A 16,501-nucleotide genomic window follows, 5' to 3' on the forward strand; every position below is an offset into this window, starting at 1 on the left:
TACAACACTCGAATGCAAATGAGTCCCAAACGTCTGACTTTATCACCAGTGCAGAAACAGTCAAGTCAGTTCTGAGCCTAGTTCTGTTTAATCAGATCTGGTTCTTGTCAGTTCTTGTGCTGGTTGAATCCAGGTTCTGATCCCTGTCAGATTATTTAAGTACAAAATCACAAGGATGTTAAAATATGTTCAAACGTTGCTTTCAGGGATCGATAAACAGAATAAAAAGCAGATTTCCTAACGGATCCTCACCTCTCTTAAATCAGGAGTCAGACCTGCATCTCGCTGGTCTCAGATGTCAGAGATCAGACCTGGATCACGTCTCAGAGGTCGTTCATCTTTAAATCATCAGCTTCCAGAGATCAGGCGTTGACATCCGACTTCGTTATCAGGCCGTTGAGTCTGAGTGAAACTCTCTGGCTCCCTCTTGTGTCTGAGCTGTAAACCTGTCAGCTTTTATTTTCAGGCTCACTGTGCTGTATGAAGGTGACCCAGCTCCAGGGTTTTACTGAAATGCATCTTGGGAGTTGTAGTTGCCTTCTGGTCCCTCTGACGTTTTATCACAGAACCAGATGTTTTGGTGACCTGATGGCAGAACGGTTCCGGCGTGAACCACATGGGCCCCTCAGCAGTGAGAGCTCTTTTCATTCAGCTACTTCCAGAGGCTTTTTTAAAGTCAGTCTCATTGATTAAAATCACACTAATAATTTTTCACTCACAGTGTTAAATCGTCCACAGTGGATTGAAGACTGGTCAGTGTTCAAGTGTCAGTCTGCACAAACCAGGACCACAGGCTCTGCTCCCGTGTCCTGTTCAGTTCTGTTACTACACCTCCTGAATAATGCTGAGTGGTCGTTAATGAGCTCCTGTCCTGACGTGCCCTTTGTGTTAATGAGCTGTGGGTCTTAAAGAGTGATTGACCCCAATGAGCCTCAGGGCCTTAATGATCTGAGGACATTAACGAGGAGTGGACTGATGTCTGGAGTCGAAATATTCATGACACCTGATCGTCTCCGACTTTGTTCATAAAAGTGAAACATGAAACGACCAGCAGGGGTCAGTGTTGCTCTGTGTGTGTGTGTGTGTGTGTGTGTGTGTGTGTGTGTGTGTGTGTGTGTGTGTGTGTGTGTGTGTGTGTGTGTGTGTGTGTGTGTGTGTGTGTGTGTGTGTCTGCTTACGGCTGAAACTGTGAACACACTGTTACAAACCAAACAGTTGGTCTCGGGTCAAACAGCCTGAAATCAGTGTAAAACTGAGAAGCAGAGGATCAGAGCGGAGGAGGAGAAACAGGAGAGGTCAACAGACGAGGCAATGAAAACTGTGATGAAACATAATCAGAAATATTTTCTCATGACAAAAACAAAACTATAACTAAATAAAAATCAACCTTTGTGAAGGAATATAATGATTGAAGAGTGAAACAGTTTCCTGTTGTCTCCTCTACAGGAGTTTATTTAGGTCTTTTATTGCCGCCTGTTTTTCAGGCTGATGTTAGTGGTTCTCAGGAGGTTAGAAGTTGCGCATTTATGGAATAAATTCAGCTGTTATGTTGCTGAAAATAAAAGGAAGTGGCAACAAAAGAGCAGAGACAGACTGTGAACACATGCAGGAGGCGTTCTGACATTTCTAAAACTCTGAGATCTGGTGTGTTTATCAGCGGGAGTCTGTGCAGGATTAGATGTTCACTCAGGGAATATCTCTGAATAAATCCTGTCCAATGTTTTCACTGCTCGTCTCGACAGTGAAAAACGCTTTAGTGCATCCAGCTTCTGATGAAAACATGATCACAGCTGGACTCACACATGGCCACAATAACATGGTACCGACAGGTAAACTGTGCTGCATTAACACCTGTAACTGTGTCCTGGTCAGGTTTGTCTGACCCTGATCCCTGAGCCAGGCCTGTAATATCAGGTATCTGCCAAACGAGTCTGATCCCGTGCTATAATCTCCTCAGTGTTGATTACATATGTATCTGACACAGTGACATAAAACTGAAGCTGTAGTAAAGGTGAAAAGGAAAGAAAGAGAGAAGAGAGGAGGACAAGAAGAAAGGAGGAGGTTTGGAAGAAAAAGGCAGAAAATAAGTTTACTGAAGAGAAGATGAGAAGGAAGGAAGCTGGGAGAAAGATGAGGTGAAGAAGGGAAAGAAAGAGAAAAGGTTAATAAACAGGAGGGAAGCAAAGAAATGGAAAAGGGAGAAGAAGTAAGGTGAGAGGAAAGCAGAGGAAAAGAAAGGTGAGGACAGAAGTGGGGAAGGATGAGAAAGAAGAGGATGGGAGGGAGGGGAGGAAGATGAAATAAAGGAGGAAAAGAGATAGAGAGGAGGAGAAGAGATTAGGAGGTAATGTGTTGATGTGGATGGCTGCTTCCAGCCACCGGGGACAGGCTGAGTTTCTGCAGGTGTGTGTGTGTGTGTGTGTGTGTGTGTGTGTGTGTGTGTGTGTGTGCAAATGCAGCAGTTACTCAGGGTGAACGTTTGGTTTCCTCTCAGTTCACTGTGCTGTGACTAAGCTTCCACAGGCAGGAAACATCGCAACAAACTGTGTGTGTGTGTGTGTGTGTGTGTGTGTGTGTGTGTGTGTGTGTGTGGAGTCAAACTCTCCATCTCTTCGTCATCTTCGTTTGCACAAAACAAACTCTCTCTCAAGCTAAAGTTTGCTTTTGATTAATGAGTTCAGGAGGAAGTTTTGAATTATTCTCCAAAAACAACCTACAGTTCAATTCATGAACATTAAGACAAAGAAAAAGTGATTCCTCTGTTTTCTGTGAACTCTTACATTTTCTCACGTCCAACTCAGCTGTTATTTTATATTTTAAAAAACCCAAACCTGCAGCCAACATACTGCACACACACTGTACCTGGGATAAAGAGAAACGCTACAGAAACAGAACATCGGGAAAAGATCATCAGGGAAAATTTGAATAAATATAATTCCAGCTGAAGTCTACAAAAACAAGTTAGTTCAGCAATTTGTCTTGTTGAATATGATTTAATTCACTGATAATTTCAAAAAGGAATGATGGTAGTTCTTGTGTTTCAGGTTTCTAAAGACATCTGTATTGAACCTGCAGCCTCTCCGTCACTGTACAAACCTACAACCCTCAAACTGCCATTGACCTTCTCTCAGTAACTGGAAGGTCTTTTAGGCTTTTGTCAGCATCTGGTTGAAGCTCACTCCATTTTCTTGTTAACAGAAAGGGAAAAAATAATTTTGTTTTCATTTTCTATTTCTTTGTGTCTGCATTTGTTCAAGGATGTTAGTTTGTGCGAGGTCAAATAGAGCTTGTTGTTTGTGTCTGTGTCAAAGTGTGGCTCATTTCAGCAGCTAAACTGTTTAGTTCAGGTGCAGCGAATGGTTGTATTCAGCTGCTGAAACATCTTATTTTTCCTGACAAAAAAGAAACAGCTCATTATTCAGTAGCATAAACTCCACTGTATAGTGTATTTGTCATTTCGTTGTGCTTTTCATTTTTTTAAATTTATTTCTTCAATTTTTTCACTGTGTTCAAGTATCAAACACATTTCCTTGTACAATAAACAAGGACTGGAAATATCGCGCAGCAGATAAAAGGCCGTGTATGTGTGTGTCTGTGTCCTTCAGGACATCTTGAACAACCTGGACTCCTGTGATCTGGAAGACGACGATCTCATGCTGGATGCAGACTTCGGAGAAGACGCCTCGCTGCACAGCGGTACGTCAGACGTCACAACTCATGTAAAGAAAAGTTAAAGATGCCACCAAGGTTTTAAGGAGTCGTGATGATAGGGTCAGCTTCAAAACAACACATGCTAACCAAGACAGCAGAATGAATCCTGCCCATACTGGCGCCACATGCTTGTTTGTCCACGGCCCAAACCTGGCTCACATGGCAGTCAGATGCTACGTCCACACAGAAAGTCTTCCGGCTGTCACACAGTACGGGAGGCGAACAGCCAGAGTCAGACGGCATTTATACACCAGTAACATCTGAAACTACTCCTCTTCAGGAAACAGCTCCTCTTAGCACTTTAAGAGTTTGGTTCAAGTTTAATAGTTTTAGTAAAAGTATAGAAACTAAGACATTTAAGTATAGTTTAGCTAACCAGCTAGTTTAAACGGTTTAGTTCAGGCTAGCTAACAGACAGTATGGGAACCAGTTCAGGGGCTAAAGCTGTGTGGTTCAGGTCAGCTAACAGCTCAGTTTGGTTCATTTGTAATTAAGGTTCAATTTAGGATCTTCTTCTCTTTAGCTGCTGAAAGGTTTCACTAAGGAACTGTAGGAACTAAAATAGTTTTGGTCCAGATTAGCTCACATTTCTTTTAGCTTAGCAGCTTTGTCCAGGTTAGTAAACAGGTAAAGCAGCTAGCTAACAGTTTAGCTTCAGGTCTCCCCAGGAAATAAGCTATTATCAAGCGCTGATGCTGAATGTCAGTCTCGTCCTCCATCCATCCCTCACCTCTGCTGCTGGAAAACTACATCTCTCTTCCCTGCACTGGTTTACAGATGCAGGTTTTCTTTTATAAAACCCTCTGTTTGACCCTGCTGCTGATCTGAACCCTGCAGATGGAGACGGGATGTCCCACATGGCTCAGTGGAGGAGGAGACAGCTCTGCTGGGGGACGCAGGATGTCCACAGTGAAAGGTGCTTTTCTCTTGTCCTGAATTAACCTGTTATTTTCGGGAGCCTTATTGGGGTTTTAACAAAGAAACTTTTGCTCAAAATTATTATGAATAAGTTTCCAGAGATTGTAAACTTTTAACAATTTAAATACATATATATGGAAATATTCAGATTATCATTATTTACTTTTGCCAGAAGACACTTTGGAGACTTTTGCTAGTTTTCGAGCATGTTCCTGATTATACAGTGTAGTGCTGTAGTTCAGCTGATGGTGGCAGGAGGAAAGGTCAATGGGTCAGCCAAGATTAACAGTTTTCTGTCTGTTCGTAGCATGAATGTTATCAGCAAATATCACCCGTTCCCCCACTGAGGGCTCGGGGTCAGAGAGGGTCGGGTCAGAGTTGAGAAGTTTGAGCAGGTCATGGATGCTCCAAATCAATAGGTTTCTTTCTCTATAGAGAGCATGAATGTGTGCAGCCACATTTGTGTCTGATTAACAGTCAGCGTATTAGAAAACTGAAAGACTGGTCTGCTTAGTGGGTCCAGAGGGCAAGTCACAGGGCAACAGAAATAATAGTTTTCTGATTGAATGTGTGGAGCAGATTTAGTGTAAATCTGCAGATTTCTGTGGGATATTGTGGTCACAAACTAACAAAATGAACAGGAAGTGGTGATGTCATAACCTCTGCTCCTTGGAGGAGGGAAAATAAGTTGTCGCTTTGAGCGAAAATTAATATTTAAAATATGAATATGAGATTTCAGTAATACAGAGCAGCAGGGAATACTTTAGCTGCATTTTTAGTTTTAATGATTCAGTGACTCACTAAAACAAACTCTAAAGAAAAGTGATTGTGCTGTATGGTTAACTATAAACTCCCCAGTAATAACACACTTCATGTGTTTTTAATACAATACAGGAGTCATCCAGGCTGACGTGCACCTTTAGCATCCAACCCAAATTTCATGTGACATTTGTTAACAATAACCAAGGCTATAATGAAACCTTGTGTTCATCGGGCTGTGTTCCCAGTAGATAGAAATTATAGAAATGTCAGACTCGATATCTTTAGCATTCTTTGTAAGTCTATGAAATGTTCAGGGCTATCGTAAAATAATGATGCTCCTGCAGGCACAGGCCTCGCTGCTCATTTAAAAACCTAAAGTTACCTGAGCCAGGTAGTGAACCCAGAGTGTCACTGCCTGTGTTTGCTGTTAATAAGACACATTTGATTTGGAAAATCTGTGTTTTATCAGTGTTACTGAAAATTAATACACTTTAATTGACATAACGTATTTCCAGAAAAATAAAATATCAAATCCTGTCACTGAGCTTATTCCTTTAGTAGCATCATGTTCACAAGCTTTTCTGCTGTCTCCTCAGTGATTTCCAGTGTTACAAGCTAACTGAGGATCCTGGAAATAAGAGGACAGAGATAACCAGGGACAGTGACCTGATTCTGGACCTTTGTCCTTCAAGGTGACTCAGCACAAACATCTTCAGTGTCCCTGTGCACTAAAACCAGAGCCCACAGGTCACTAGATTAGTACATGAAGGTTTGAAGCACACTGTTGCATGAGTGATCAGCCCTGAAATAATAACATTCTTTTTAATTCCTGACAGTTTCACAGTCAGCGTTGGTATAATATTCATTTTGAGCTGCCAGTCTCTTTGGCAGCTTAATAATTTTATTATTATTATTGAGTTAATTCAGTGGAGTTTCAAAGCTCATATGTGAGATTTATAAAGACTGAACCACATATTTAAATGTCTGTTTTGTAATTTGTACCAGAGGCCATAGAAATGTTGAGATGAACACAGCAGCCTGAGGGGCATTTACCAGATACTGGTGAGCTGTAACTGTAAACACGCCTGTCCTTTTTCCTCTCAGGTCTCCCTGCCTGTCTCCTGGTAGTCCTGGTTTGGGTCTGGATGTGGAGGAACTGGCTGAGGACTGCTCTGCGGTGCGATCACAGCTGGAGTACCTGCAGAAGTTACTGCTGCAGGTGAGAGGGGAGGAAGATGAGCATGAAAACTGCATTTTGCTGTGAAAATCAGATTTTAAAGACGTGTAGTCCCTTTGTTTTTAATGTGGTCATTGTTTATTGAAGAGATTTAGTCAATGTTGCCAAAGATTGCAGACATAGATTAAAACTTAATGGCTGGTCTGGCTTCACTCTATATTTTTGTTACTGTTAAAAAAAAAAACCCTGAAAAGACCTAGTCTATTTCCATGATTAACCAACTCTTCACTGATTTGAGATTTGGTTTGTTTTCAGCTACTGTAAGATGATCTGATGAACGTGGTGTGTGTGTGTGTGTGTGTGTGTGTGTGTGTGTGTGTGTGTGTGTGTGTGTGTGTGTGTGTGTTGTACAGGAGGAGGATGTGGACGATGACACTCTGACCACAGAAACTCTGAGTCCTGAGACCAACGACTCGTCCCACAGCTCCGACACACAGGTGAGGTCACGTTTCAACAACCTTTATTGACACAGCTGAGGTCGACACAGCAGCAGCCTGATTCAGTCTTCTGTTACCACAACCCTAATGTGTGTGTGTGTGCTTGTGCATGTGTGTGTGTGTGTGTAGGTGCAGGCTCTGCTGCAGGAGGTGCAGCAGCTCAGAGAGGAGCTGAGGAGCAGAGACCGAACCATCGCACAACTCTCACTGCAGCTGGTCTGTGTCCATGTCTCTGTGTTGACATTCTGACTGTGCGCACTGAACATGCTAACCTCACCGCGGTAACATGTAGGGATAGGTCATGTGACTGTGTATGATATAATCACAACCACAATAATAACTAATAATCTGCAGGTCTGATGTTTAAAACTGTGACAGTTCAGATGATTGAGTGGAGCAGAATTCAGCTACTGACTGTGTGTGTGTGTGTCTGTGTGTGTGTGTGTGTCTGTGTCTGTGTGTGTCTGTGTGTGTGTGTGAGTAGACTGTTCCCATGGTGACCGCCAGGTGTCATTGCCAGGAGGTGACAGGAAGGATGGATCGACACACACAGACGACTGTGGCGGAAAGAGAGAGTGTGGCCTCGCAGACGCCCTGGAGAGAGCACACTGTGAGGACACATACACACACACACACACACACACACACACACACACACACACACACACTTTTGATTGATCATTGTTCATGCAGAGATGCAGCCCAAAGTGCTTCACAAGACAGAATTAAAAACAGCGTTTAGCAGAAAACTGAAACTTCAGAACTTTAAAAATAAAATAAAGGAAAAATAAAAAACAGTAGAGACTAAAATCTTAAAACCTTTGGCTCTTTGTTTTCTTTTATAACTTCTTTTTTTTGTTTGTTTGTTTTCTGGGTTATAGACTTGTCTTCTCTGTCTCTCCTCTTCTTCTGTCTTGACTTTGGGTTATAAAGTTTTCCTGCTTCCTGTTGTATGAGCCTTCACAGACCGGCTGGTTTACTGAAAGGTTTCTGGGTAATGTAGTCCTGACGGTTTAAACAGCTGCCTCTAGCCAGTGTATTTGGGACCTGAGGAGGTTTCTGGTGCTGTATATATTGTTATTATGCAGCGTGTGTGTTTTTGGATGCAGGATTTTTCCTTTTTGAAGCCGAACGTCAGTATCCGTCTCCCTCCCAGCGTCTTCTTTTCATCTGTCTCTTCGTCTTCCTGTCCTCTCTTCTCCGTCCTCTTTCTCCCAATGTTATGAATCAGCATCCTTCCCTCTCTCTGTCTCTCCTTCCCTCTGTCTCTCCTCAGGTTTTTCCTCCTGTTCCTTTCCTCTCTCCACCCTGGCAGTATCAGCGCTCCAGGCCTTACAGGGGGAGGCCGAGGCCCAGCATCCCCTCCCACCTCGCTAGAAAAAGTGAGTCATGTGACCCCCCCACCCCCACCCCCCGCCTCACCTCAGATTCCACCTTAACCTCTGTCCACACTGCTGACTCTTTTCTTCATCTTACCCTTATCTTCCTCTTCATCGTGGTCGTCAGAGCTGGACTCATGTAGATCATCCCACTCAGCTTTTTTTTTTTTTTTGGGAGGGGGGGTTTATGCCTTTATTATAGCTTAGTGGAGACTGACAGGAAAGGGTGTAGAGAGAGGGGAATGGCATGCAGGAAAGAGTCGGACCGGTCGGGAGTTGAACCGGTGACTGCCTGCTAAGAGCGTCGTGCGCTCAACATGGTACGCGCCCTAACCACTCGACTGCCGGGCCGCCCGGCTCATTATATTTTATGTATTATGTCGCTGTGTATTTCAAATAATGGGAAAAAAACTGATGAAAATTGAAAGAAACAAAACAATACTGCAAAGAAAGTAAAGTAAAACCTTTTAGATGTATAAGGGCTTTAAAATCCACGTTAAGCAGTTTCCATTTCTATACAATTCTTAGTAAAAAGAGAAAATACAAAAGGAGCCACAGCTGCACAGTCTAGTCTGTGGGCAGCAACTTAATTCTCCAACATTCACGGTAACCAGGAGTCAACAGGTGAGGGGTCAGAGGTCAGAGGAGATGATTTTAACGCAGACTGCTCTGCTAACATGAAATGACTTGAATATTATCCTCAGAATTACCCTCAGCTGAGACGCCACCACCCTGAATCAGAGCTCCAGATTAGAAGTTCCTGTGTGACACAGGAGGTGATTTAACTTATTCATGGGGAGCGACTTCAGAGGGAACCTGAGTTCACACATGGCTTTAATCTGCCGGTCACTTTAGGGCTGTTTACTTCACTCCAACCTCGTTTTAGTTTTAATTTAGAGTTTTTTAACCTCATTAATCTGGACTCAGCCCATCATGTGTTTACTCCCAAATCTTCTTTTCTAACTTTTATTCTGTTTCACACGTCCTTCCCTCCATCCTCCTTCCTCCTCATCTCAAATCATTGAACCGTATCTCTGACTCCATCACAGCCCATCCACACTGTCGTGTCTCAGACAGATCGTTGTCTTCACTACACCTGAGAAATTCTTGAGAGTTTTGTTTTTCTTCTGGTGTATTTTCTCCTTTAACTGTCCTCCCTCTGTCCTCTGTGTCCTCTCCTCTCTGCCCTCGCCCAGGAGTGGAAAAACTAGTGCTTTACTTCAGTGACACAGCATGGTACAGTAGCAACTTTTTTATCTTCCTCATGCTCCTCCTCCTCTTCCTCCTGTTTCCTTCTTTCCTACTTATCCCGTTATTGAACAAACACATCAGATTATTAGAACCTGAAACACTCGGTGGCACAAATGTAATAATAATGTAAGAGTGGGTAAGTATTCATATGTAAAACTGTCTGGACTGTTTTACCCATGATCCATCGCTCCCTGTAGGATCAGGTCACACCTTCTCCTTCACACTGAAATGAGCCCGGTAAAGTCCTGAGGCTCGTTAGAAGGCAGCAGCGGGATAAAATTATCCTTATAAATGGCTCTTAAATTTTGCATTAGATGAGGAGCACTTCACTTCAGCTCCTTCAGTCAATTGAGGCAGTCAAACCACTGGAGGTGACGTCACTCAGGACACCCTTCACCTCCTCAGCACAACGGAGCGAAGCTGCTCCGGGAGCTGGTGTCATGTCCGAACATCGCTGAGGACTCTGGCTGCTCAGATTATTGGTTACCACGGTGACCTCTGAACTTGATGTCAGGTGTTTTCTGGATCATGAGGCTCCACCTGAGATTCACTAAACACCTTCACAGCATCTTAGATCCTGTTCTGCTGCTCTGCAAACAAACCTCTACACATGTTCCTCATGTTAGCAACACCTGATAATAAGAGCGTGAGGGTCTCTTCACACAGAGCCTGTCACGTGATTTATAACAACATGTACAAGGTCAAATTTACCTCATGTTATTTCCTCTGAGGTTGAATTTCTCCTGTTCTTTAATTTTTGTGACGAGGCTCAGGTCACAACGAGCAGCATAACACAAAGATTTAAACTGCATCACGTCAGTTTCAGGGATCACTGTCTTCAGTTGAATTTTAATTCATATCTTATCATCAGTTTACGCTGCATTCACATGGTGTCGGAATAATCGGAAAAATTAGTTTCCTCAAGTCAGAACAGCAACTCTGAAAGTTGCCAAAAATTCTGATGCAGGACTTACAGAGTTGCTGACGTTATACAGTCAGAAACTTTTGATTTAAATTGTACAAATTCACGAATTCCTTTTTCTCTTCTTCTTTTTGACACTTGAAACATGGTATTAGGTTGTAACCGTAGTAGTAGTAGTAGCTATTTATTAACAGTAATCATTATAATAAGTAACACAAATACTGGAAACAGCATCGACATGTCGTCTTAATGCTCTGAGCAACAAGTCTTCATTGTAGCGTCCAAGTTGTTTGAGTTACTTCCAAACTCAGTATTTTAACCAAGACCTCCAGAACTGGAATCAAGTGACTTATGAGAAAATATTGTGTCAGATTTAGTATCTACAGTTTGAATCGGTTCATACTGAGTAAGAATCTGATCCGACTCTGATTCTGCAGTTTCACAATATTAAAGGACCAGTAATGATCAAAAAGGAAGGTTTTCACTGCTCAATGGGATGACGCTCAGACACCTGCATTATTATTCCATTGTTGAACCATTACTTAAAGTAAATGAGTCCTTTCCCCTCCAGCTCTCTGCCCTCGGCTCACAACAACGACCTCATGTTTATTCAATATTGTTATCATTTTAATAATTGAGCTAATTGATGATGCGGCGTGAGGCGATATTATTCATCTAACGAGCCTCCTGGGGCCGGTGACAGGACAACAAGAAGGTGGGGAGGGGGGCGCAGTTTGGGTGGATCAGCACTTTGTGCGCCAGAAAAGTGTGTGTCTGTGTGAGAGTGTGTGTTGCTGTGGGGACGTCCTATAAGTCGTTGTCAGGGAAGCAGAACACTGAAAAAAGAATTGGCAGTCGATTGGTTCCCTCCGTCCAACAGAAGGTGAATTCTCCTCAAGAACAGCTGCATGTGGTCGAGGACACTCTCCATCTCTTTTCATTTCTCTCTCTCCTCTGTCTGAGAGTCTCCCATCCTGTCCTCCTCCTCTTCTTCTTCTGTTATTCTCTCTCTCTCTCTCACTCTCTCACTCTCTCACTCACCCTCTCTCTATGCTCGCTCTCCCATCCTGTTTATCTTGTCTTTCTTTTCCTCATCATCTTCTTCACTCTTTCTTCCTCTCTCCCTTCTTTCCTCCCTTTCTCCTTTACAGTCTTCCTCACTTCATATCTTCCTCCTCTCTTTCTCTCTCTGCCCATCTCTCCCTCTCTTTAATCTCTCCATCCTGTCATGCATTATTTATGAAGGATGGACACAGACACACTTTAAGACATTGGAAAAGGAGACAGACAGGAAGACAGACATGCTGCAGTACCAGTGTCCACCACCAGGTGTCAGTGTTCACCAGGGAATGTTTCCTCCCTATAAGCTGAGTTTCACTGCAGATTTACATTCTACTGAGAACCTCCAGATGTTTTCAACAGATTCACCACTATCCTCACATCTGGTTATATTCCGTGTTTTTCTTATTGTTAACAAATCCCATGAAAACCAACAATAAAATGATGAATTAACTTTAGCTTCCAGAAACTTCATCATCATCAACACCACACTGTAGTTCATTTTGAATCAATCCATCACAGACTGTCCTCACTAGAGCAGGGAATGTGGATTCATCCACCACTGAAAATAGTCCCCAACAAACGCCCAGTTTCCTCCTGTTTGAGGAACATTTGCTATAAGCTGCAGTGACCAGCTGTTGTAAGGAAATACTGAACCTTGTCTTTTTGGTGTTTTCATTGGATTTGTTGACAATAGAAATATAGAGAAATGGTTTTAAAACACATTATTTGATGCAACCTAGACACGTCATCAGTGATGTAACCTGGGGTCATCAGGTGTGTCAGGACATCAGACAGCCTCACCCAGGTGACCCAGCAGGGGTTGATCAGGCCCTAAGTAGCTTGTGTGGCCCATGAATCTTTGTTCTGGATCCACAGCCATGTTGACACCTTCTCTCAGCAGCAGTGATCTCTTCTTCTGTGTACTCCTCTGATTCTCACCTGACCTCAATGCAGTCGCATCAAGTCCTCCATCCCAGCATTCGTTTACCAGCCCTCCTCCTCTCAAACACCTCCTCCATCCTGTGTTCCCAGGGTACAGTCAACTCTAGCAGGACATCAGAACCAAATCCAGTCTGAGCATGTATTATCATTGAGGTTGGTGCACATTCAGACTGCTTTTATTTTGGTGGGAGATTGGGTTTGACTGGTAATCGCAGGGTTGATGGTTTGATCCAGCTCCTCCTTGAGTGAACCTCAAAGGACAGATGAGAAGTCACTTCAGATAAAGGTACCTAAGCAAATGAAACCTGCAGACAGGCTGTAGACATGAAGGCTGACTCCTCTCTGTAGTTCTGCAGATTGGAGTTTATTGTCCGTGCAAGATGGTAGAAATGTTCAACACTTACTGTATAAAGGTGGGGAAAGTTGAACCCAGCTGATTAAAGACAAGAAAATAGCCTCTTCAGGGAGAGTCGGGGTCAGTCTCTTTGTTTTGTCTTTAGAAGTATACAATAGGCTTTTGACTGAAGTCTCACTGAGCTTAACACAACAGCAGCTGACGTCGTAGAGAGGAGCAGTGAAAGACTGAACCAGAGTGTGGTTATGTTACAGAAGCTGTCAGGATCAATGAGAACACACTGGATCTCATTGAACATCTTTTTTTTTTTTACGATGAGTCTCTTCAGTTGACTCCGGTTGAACTTTAGAGAAAGAGGGTGAGAGTTTCCTGAGGACAAACAGTTCTGTTGATGATGATCTGAACCTGTAGTCCTGCTGCTCGAAGAAGAAGAAGCTGTTCACGTCAGAGCGTAGACTGTAAATGTTGAGTTTGGAGAAATCAAGCTTTACAGCAGGAGCTCAATCAAAGTGGCTGTAAACTGAACACCTTTGGGGTTTTTAACTGTTGGTTGGATGAAACAAGACGTTTGAAGACGTAACTTTGGGCAGCAGGAAGTTGTGAGCGGCATTTCAGATTTTTTCTGATGTTTTACTGACTATAAAAATAACAATAGTTGTAGTTCTAGTGAAAAGCATCTCCTCTCTTTGTAGAAGAGTATTTTTACATTGTCTCTGACAAATAAATGAAATAAAGCCAATAAGACTGAAGTGAATGTACCGCAGACGTAGAACAGTCTGTGCTGAGTTTTTCTAATGCAGAACATGACATATGATTATCGAACCACAACACATCAAAATCTACAAAAAGTACTGATGGCTGGTGATGAACACATGATTCATAATCTGGTTTAGTTCTTTGATCAGATTCTTCCTGATTTAAATAAAAATTTTGCCAATTTTAACTGTATTTCTGTATAAATTAATAATAAATAAATAAACTATAAATTTATTAATTAAATGCCTGAACATGAATGGTTAGTCCTGTTTATACTGAGGTAGTGGTAACTACAGCCTTCCCTTTCAGGGCCTCCGTATTTTATTTCTAAAAGTAAAGAATCAGAAGTTTCGATAGATCAGTGCTATTTACCAGACATTTGAAATGACCTCCTGCCCTTCAGAAAATCCAGATATTTTTAAACATGAGGATATTTTTGCAAAACCAGATGTCGCTGTCCACTTACATTTTGTTTTGAGAAGTGAGGACAGAATTGTCTCCAGGTGTAATTAGTCGTCACAGACACAGAAGAAGAACAGCAGCTTAATGTAAGTGAGTGTGACTGATGCAGATGCATTAAACTTCTTGTTGCTCTTCACACTTTAATCCTGCAGCCTGATCTCATCTACTCACTGATAATCTGATTCACACTGAGGATCAGAGGGAAGATAACACAAATCCATCATGTGCTATAATCTTTGTTTATTGATCCTGGAAACTTGTGTGAAGTGATAACTCGTCTGCTGTTCTCACCGTGCTGCTGCTGCTGCTGCTGTGAGTCTGTGCCTGTGGAAATTCACTTATTTTACAGTCTTATTTATTTATGTCTCCTGTAGCTGGGTCATTCTATATATATGAATGCTGAGATTCTTCACAGAATTCTTCACTATTAATAATGATGTCCACACCCGACCTGAGCCAAAGATATTGTTCTAGGTTTTAGACTTGGAGGCCAAATCCCATATATGAAGTTTGGAGAGTGTATCAAGGACACAGCTCTCGATAGATTTGGCTCCTACGTCTTTTATTTTCTGTTTATATGTTTCCACATTTTTCAGAAATACTGTATTGATTTTCACACGTATGCTGATGATACACAGCTATATGTTGTTAACCCTGATGAGACTGTAAAGATAAACCAGCTCACTAATCGAGCTGAAACCTGAAGTGAAAGCTCTAGTAACAACAGGTCGAAACCGACTCCTCCAGGGTTGGACGGTGGGTTCAGGTGGGTGGAGCTTGGGGCGGGGCTGAGGGCGGTGACTGCTTTGTTGTGACATCACAAAGTTGCAGCAGTCCTGACGGCTTGTTTTAAGGCTCAATTTCTGAATACTAAAATTTAAATTATATGAAAGTCATTCATACCTCTGTCAATTTTAGAATTGATTTAAACTATTTTTAAAACTTTTAATACTTTGCATGGTCAGACCCCTGGTTACATGTTAATCCTTTATGAGCCACAGCTCAGCCTGAAATCCTCAGGCAGCGATGTCCTGGCTGTTCCCACCTTTTCTGCCTGAAGATCTCAGGTTTAACAGATCACTTCTTCAAACTCACTTTTATCAGATGAATTTATACCTGTGTTTATTCCTGTGTTGACATCTTCTGTGTCGTACTTTAATTCTTCTTGTGATGTAATTTATATTTAACACTTTCCCTGACTGACTTTTTCTGTTCTGCTCTGTTTTCTGTTCAGCACTTTGTAAGTCTGTTAGGGTTAGTAAAGTTCAGTATAAGAAAAGTTGTTACTTATATATTTGAAGACGGAGCTGAGAGTTATAACAGTAGACGTTGTAATAAAATGGAATAAAACCTGATAAATAAAGATGTTGTGTGGAGCAGAGATGAGAACAAACAGGAGAAATATTGTTGTTGTCAGGTTGAAGCGTTTTCATCACGATGTGAGAGTCAGATTTGTTTTAGGCCTCATGCTGTTTGTGTTGGTCCAGCAGTTTGACTTTCATCAGTGTTTCTCACCAAAGTTAAAACATCAACAACATCTCACTTATTTTTATTAATATTTTTTTTATAACAGCATAATGTACAGTTTTTCAGATTCAACACACCCATACACAAGTAACACAGCAGGACATGGATCAAAAGCAGCACACACACACACACACACACACACACACACACACACACACACACACACAATAACTCTTTCTTCCTCTCTTGATTTCAGACATTGAGTTTTTTTCCATCTCATCACCAACAAGTGATAAATTATAAAACAAAGGAGATTTGGTTTCTGTCTCTGTTTCTGTGTCTTTCTCTCTGTATTCTATTTAAACAGGCTGAGAACAAGAGCTGAATCAAACTCTCAGTATCTGTGTGTTTACAAACCAGCAGCAGAGACACATGAGCCCTGTTTTACAGTGAAGCACATACATGAGCAGAAGAAGAAGCTGATATTCTCTGATTTGTCATGAGAACATGGAGGTTATTGAGAAATCATCGTTATCTGATGTTGTAATCATCATAATTCCTGTTTACATGATAAAATACACAACAAAATAAAAAACAAAAAAAAACCAAGCACAGTCTGAGATACTGTGAACAAAAAGACATGAACCCAAATCAAAGACTCTGTTTAAAGACGAGTATCAGAGACCCAGACTGAAACTGATACCTCGATTTCAATACTGATTCTTCACGACTGTTTTTTCAATACTAATTTTATCAAATCTATTTTAACAAAAGAAAAATTACAACACACATCAGAGTAGAAATTTCAGTTTTACTAACAGCCAATCACTGGCTTTATTG

At 41.9% G+C, this 16,501-nt stretch overlaps 1 protein-coding gene across 6 annotated transcripts in view; it reads left to right on the forward strand.

The window, feature by feature from the left end:
• Positions 1–16,501, forward strand: part of ccser2b (coiled-coil serine-rich protein 2b) — a 45,147-nt gene that overhangs the window by 18,899 nt on the left and 9,747 nt on the right. For 3 of the 6 annotated variants that reach the window (XR_011684991.1, XR_011684990.1, XM_071461701.1), the window contains exons 7-13: positions 3,606–3,696; positions 4,549–4,627; positions 5,988–6,083; positions 6,496–6,610; positions 6,982–7,065; positions 7,195–7,281; positions 7,550–7,675. Coding sequence is in view for 4 of the 6 variants with exons in the window: in XM_071461701.1 (XP_071317802.1) it covers positions 3,606–3,696; positions 4,549–4,627; positions 5,988–6,083; positions 6,496–6,610; positions 6,982–7,065; positions 7,195–7,281; positions 7,550–7,675 (678 nt within the window). In the remaining 2 variants the exon portion in view is untranslated. Of the gene's footprint in view, positions 1–3,605; positions 3,697–4,548; positions 4,628–5,987; positions 6,084–6,495; positions 6,611–6,981; positions 7,066–7,194; positions 7,282–7,549; positions 7,676–8,341; positions 8,448–9,640; positions 15,743–16,501 lie in introns of those variants that run through there. The other 3 variants (XM_071461703.1, XM_071461704.1, XM_071461702.1) reach the window with 3 other exon arrangements.

Source organism: Trachinotus anak, unplaced genomic scaffold, assembly GCF_046630095.1.
Source record: "Trachinotus anak isolate AG129_WGS33_773 ecotype Australia unplaced genomic scaffold, CSIRO_AGI_Tana_v1 ptg000025l, whole genome shotgun sequence".
In the NCBI taxonomy this organism is placed as follows: Eukaryota; Metazoa; Chordata; class Actinopteri; order Carangiformes; family Carangidae; genus Trachinotus; species Trachinotus anak.